This window comes from Aspergillus nomiae, assembly GCF_001204775.2.
Source record: "Aspergillus nomiae NRRL 13137 chromosome Unknown contig00774, whole genome shotgun sequence".
Taxonomy (NCBI): domain Eukaryota; kingdom Fungi; phylum Ascomycota; class Eurotiomycetes; order Eurotiales; family Aspergillaceae; genus Aspergillus; species Aspergillus nomiae.
In genome coordinates this window covers 1-5,349 of record NW_015378829.1, presented here as the reverse complement: position 1 = coordinate 5,349, position 5,349 = coordinate 1, and the positions used below count along the sequence as shown (strand labels likewise).

General features: G+C 47.5%; 3 protein-coding genes across 3 annotated transcripts; 1 reads left to right on the top strand and 2 right to left on the bottom strand.

Annotated features, from left to right (window-relative positions):
* Positions 1-571: 571 nt before the first annotated feature.
* On the bottom strand, positions 572-1,515 carry ANOM_011651 (uncharacterized protein; the record flags this gene model as incomplete). Its single annotated transcript, XM_015556907.1, has 3 exons — positions 572-980; positions 1,044-1,235; positions 1,334-1,515. The coding sequence occupies 3 exons, from the start codon at positions 1,513-1,515 to the stop codon at positions 572-574; spliced, it is 783 nt and encodes a 260-aa protein (XP_015400883.1).
* Positions 1,516-3,508: 1,993 nt separating this feature from the next.
* Positions 3,509-4,383, top strand: ANOM_011650 (putative nucleoside-diphosphate-sugar epimerases; the record flags this gene model as incomplete). Its single annotated transcript, XM_015556906.1, has 3 exons — positions 3,509-3,768; positions 3,843-3,942; positions 3,997-4,383. 3 exons carry the CDS (start codon positions 3,509-3,511, stop codon positions 4,381-4,383), a joined length of 747 nt encoding a protein of 248 aa, XP_015400882.1.
* Positions 4,384-4,473: 90 nt separating this feature from the next.
* On the bottom strand, positions 4,474-5,301 carry ANOM_011649 (carbon-nitrogen hydrolase family protein; the record flags this gene model as incomplete). Its single annotated transcript, XM_015556905.1, has 1 exon — positions 4,474-5,301. A coding segment is annotated over one exon (756 nt), but the record flags the coding sequence as incomplete, so codon positions are not given.
* Between the last annotated feature and the right edge of the window lie 48 nt (positions 5,302-5,349).

The following is a 5,349-nucleotide window of genomic DNA, read 5'->3' as shown; positions in this document are numbered from 1 at the left end:
CCTGTGGTCGTATGTGCTAGGTAGTTTGCGTTAGAAAGTTATATACGATCTTTAGCACGTAAATAAAATTGCAGTTTCTATTTACCAGGTATGTACTCCGTATGTACGTCGATAAACACCCCGCCCTTCTGATCTATCAACCCATCATACCTCAAGAGTAGTGATACAATAATAGCCTTAGTGAATAGCATGCTCTATAAAGTTGAATATTCCATTTTGTGTGCCGTATGTTGAACTTTTCGATGTCCATAATATTATAGGGTTGTTTTTGATTACACAGTATAAGAAGGCAATGTATATCTTCGCGATGTCGAAAATATAGTGGAGAAGTAGGCCAAACCTGTCATAGCAAAAATTTCGCCATTACAGTACTAATTATTTTCATGCTCTGTTAATCTTTCATGGAAGTTAACTGTATGCCCAAAACCTTATGTGTAGTTTAGTTTTATCTTGTATAATCGTGGACAGAAATGGAAAAGGTAGAAAGCAAAGCAATCCCATCCCCAGAACTAGCGAATTGGATAGACTATTAATAGTGTGCTATGCCTCATAGAAGTTTAACCTGCTACTATCAACGTCTGCCACCATAGTTCCGTGGCGGACGTTTCCGCTCAACTCGACCTCGGTCTCCGGCCGGTCGGTGAGGTAACTTGCTGCTACTAGCTTGCTCAGGCTCCCGTGGCGAACGTGTATCTGGGGGGGCATTTTCCTTGGAGCGGTCCTGTGACTGAGCTGGGTATAGCGACTGGGTAGACAGAGGAGACTGAGGGGCTTGAGGGGGCTCTTCGTAAGGGTATCGCCAGATGTTGAAGGCCTCCACATACACGTTGTCCTGTGTCACTGGGATAGAAGTTTCACTGTTTGGATCCGTAAAGCCGATAAATGTAAGTTCAACTAGATATAACTTGTCTGCCACCTTGTCGTAGCGTAGAAAACTGGGATGCTGCTCGTATAGCTTGTATCCATTTGTTCGCATGAGCCTATGGGATTGTGTGTTAACATCACCTGTCATCACTAGGACAAAGGGTGTACCGGCAGCTTACTCTAATATACGAGCTAGCTGGCTTCTGATGTTGTCTAGCTGCCTGTCCGACAGTTCGTCGCGGATCTCATCGACATCCTCCCCGGGAACAGTACCCATGACAAGAAAGAAGACAGCACCTCCGTAAAAAGGCCATCCACTACCTTGAAACTGCCCCCAGTGGGCTACATACTTCGGTCCATACCCGGCATCACTAAGGCGCTGTGCAGCATCCACCTCACAGGAGAAGTGGTCTATAGCGAGCTCCCTTCTTCCTCGGGATCTTCGAAGTCGAAGTATTTCGGGTTTAACTCGTAACGAATCTTCACCAGATAGCGCTCCTCGGTCTTGATGTCATCTGCGAAGGCAAGAACATGTCGTTGGCCCATTCTATCATCAAGGACCTCTGTTAACTGCTCGTTGAGTTTGAGTTCCTTGTCATCGAATCTCATGACAGAACCGGTACAGTCGAAATCCCAGATTTCCTCATCCATGATGCGAGTGCAAAGATGTGGGCAAGGTGGGTATTATTAAACGAGGGGCGGCTGGAAGGGGGCGTATGAACAGAAAATACTGTAGGAAAAAGAATTGTGTACTGTGCGGTGGCTTATGTCAATAGGCAACAAATATATCATATTCACTTCAGAATCACTTCAGAATTACCTCAAATTCACCTCAGAGTCACCAAATCATTTCTTCTACAGACCCGCTACTAGTAGTGCCTATTTATGGTTTCTATATACTACATATTACCAAATGCTCTTCACCAAGATCAAAATTCCATTTGTTCACGATGCGAAAACAGGCCCGTTTGTATGCATTTACTCATTCATGCTGTGACAGGATCCCTGGGGCATCATAAGCTTTTAAAGTCGATACATTTAGTCTTGAGATTATTCAAATAGTGCTTTATCGGTTCATGTTGATAGAGGACTGCGTAGCTCAATGCAGTTTGCCTATAGGGATCCAAACGCCAGGGATCTCCCCCTTGCTTAACCAAGAATCTCACAGACTCCAGTGAGCCAGCCCGTGCAGCATACTGGATAGGCGTACAGAGCCCAAGCCTATAGTTCATTGGAAATTCCTTATAACCTTTATCGAGATAATCATTGGCCCTGTCCATCACACGTGGGCTTTTATTGTATAGATATTTCAGGATATGTGGCCCGTCCGGATCATATCGTATCGAAGCGTAGTGCAGTAGCTGTCCATATTCGGCCGATCCTGAAAAAGGCTCAATAATTGTAAAGGGAGCCTCAAAAACAGCATAAGACAATAGAGTGGCGTCTCGCAGCTGGCACCGTTTATTAGGGTCAGCACCGTGCTCCAAGAACCATGTCGCGAGGGCTAAGTTGTCGAAAGTATAACTAGGGTATGTTAGATATTAATTATATTTATATAAGAGGCTAGAACAAAATACATGAGTGCTGAAGGTACTTTGTTATCAATCGCGGATTCCGTGGTAATATCCTAGCCATAATCAAGAATCGACTCGGGTTGCTTTGGCAAATAGTGCAAAATTTATAGGCGCGCCTTTATCCAATAACTGCGTGACACGTTTGGCATTACCATTCTCTATCGCTGCCAATAACTGGTTTGGAAGGTTGTCCATCCCACTGGTGGAGCAAGAGAATGGCGAGAAGGATGAAGGAAGGAAACTTCCTGGCAAGGTTTCGATATTTGATCCTGCCTTGCAGTTACCTGTCATGTGATAACATCTACTGTTGGTTAGTTTGCCCATTCTGGACTATCTTTCTAGATAGAAATAGTTAGTATTTTAGTATCTAAACAGTTAACTGCAGTTAATCCACTCTAGGTCGGTCCCTCCAGAGCCCCGTACACCTCATATACGATTGGAACCACCAGTGGCCGCTATTCGGAGACTGTTATGGCACAAACACCGTCCGTGCAGTTTCAGAATATCAGTCAGGCTCGTTCATATCCGTTGAAGTCATATTTGCGGATTTCCCTTCGGACGTGTATTATCAAATACAAACCGAAATTCCACGTTGCCTAAGTTGCTTGTGTAGCGAATACAATAAATTTGACTAGAACTGGGCACCGAATCGTACTATTGAGAAAGCAAGAATATTAGAATTCAGTGGTCTGTGCTGATCGCCGCATATTATACTTAAAGTTGCGTATGTTGGGAATGTGGCGGCGGCCGGTCGATTGCCCAAGCATGTCTAACTGTTCTAACATGATGAAGTGGAGGCGGAGTATAGCTTATCCCGGAGATTCCTTATTTTTAGCTCCAAATAGGTATCTGAGAGTCAAAATAGTAATGGTCGTCATCAGTTGGCAGCCTTGAAGATTCGTGTTAACTCCGTGTCAGCCTCGACCGGATTTAAGATGGCTTACGGGGTCAGCCTGAATGTTTAAATTCATCGCAGCCCCTCGCCGGAGTTGTGAGGAATTTTGAATCTCTACTTTGGATTCTTCATTTAGCCAAGGCGAGTCATTGCTTTCTATAATTCTACATACAACATGCGTCTCATTCTCACAGGTGCCACCGGCCTAGTCGGATCGGCCGCCCTCAACCATATTCTCTCTCTCCCGCCCGGGGAAGTGTCGCACTTGTATATCCTGAGCCGGAAACCTGTGCCTGCCGCCGAAAATCGACCCAATGTTACTGTGATCGAGCATAAGAACTTCAACGAATACACTCCTGAATTACTAGAGAGATTAAAGGGAGCCGATGGCTGTATCTGGGCGTTGGGGATTTCTCAGACACAAGTGTCAAAGGAGTGAGTACAATTAATACTAGACCTCAATAATCCAGTCTCTAGTAAAGTAAAGCGATACTAATATTATGGAACAGGGAATATGTGAAAATCACAGTCGACTACCCATTAGCAGCAGCAAAGGCATTTTCAGGGTTATCGGATTCCTTCAACTTCGTATATATTTCTGGAGAAGGAGTATGTCTCACGTTAGCATGATTGCTGGCTGTCAAACAACTAACCTGAACTCAGGCGACACAAGAACCAGGAAGGTTCACTCCATACTTTGGTCGGATAAAAGGGGAATGCGAATCGGCATTGATCGCCCTATCCAAAAAGTACCCCAGTCTGAAGCCCTACTCCATCAGACCTGCGATCGTAGACGCAACGTTCGACCCTCCGACACTGGCATATGTTATGCAGCGACCGGACCACACTGTTCTCAAAAGAGTTCTCTTAGCAACTTTGGGTCCCGTCACAAGACAGCTCTATTCCAAAGGTATCTCGCCGACGAAGGACCTCGGACGGTTCATGACGGACCTAGCCAAGGGCAACGGACAACCACTTACAGGAGATGGAGTCAGCGGAGATGGATGGATTATATCGAACGTTGCATTCCGGAGAGCAGCGGGGATCTAACCCGATCTCCCGGTCTCATTTTCATGTACTATCTATATATACACCCCCAGCTCTATCTCATAATAGAGAACCAACCCTAATACCAACAATTCACCTCCGATACCCATAATGCCAGTCCTCCCTCGCCAGATCCTGCCTGACCTGATAAACCCCCTCCGCTTCATCCAAAACCCCCATATCAACCTCCACGATGCTCATCCCCTCATCACAGCCCTCGACTCTCCCAGCACAGCCCACAAACGGCACCGCCACCTGGGACGCACCGGCATAACCCTCCTCCTTCTTGCCCCCAACATTACAAAACACAACCGCGGCAGTATTCTCAAAAGCCCGACTCACAACAGCCGCATCAAGAAACACCCTCTCCGACTCGGGGTTCCGCCTCTTCCCCACATCCCCAGCATCGTCCAACTTCCAATAAGCAGGCACAATCACCATCTTCGCCCCCTGCATCACCAACTCCCGGAACGCCTCCGGAAACGCCAAGTCCCAACAAATGAGCAGCCCGACCTTCCCCAGCGGCGTGTCGAACGCGACATGGCCCGAGTCGGTCGCGCCGCGGTCGATGAACTCGCGCTCCGGGATCCAGAGGTTCCTCTTCTCGTACCGGCCGCGGACCTCCCCTGTGGAGTCGATGAAGTAAGCTACGTTCAGGAACTTTTCTTCTCCGGTGACCGGGTCAGTACGCAGCTCAGCGATAGACCCCGGGACGATGTTGATGGCACATTCCTTTGCGAGGGCGACGTAGGACGAGAGATGGGTATCGTAGTTTGCGCAGCGTTGGCGGATGCTGCGGTCGTGGGAAGGGTGGAAGTCTGCTAGGTGGAATTCGGGGAGGACGGCCAGGTCGGCGCCAGCGTTTGAAGCCTTGCGGATGTAGTCTTTTGCGCGGGCGAAGTTATTTTCGATATCGTGGGGCTGGGGTTGGGATGTTAGTTAGATGCTAGCGGGTTTCAGGATGCCCGG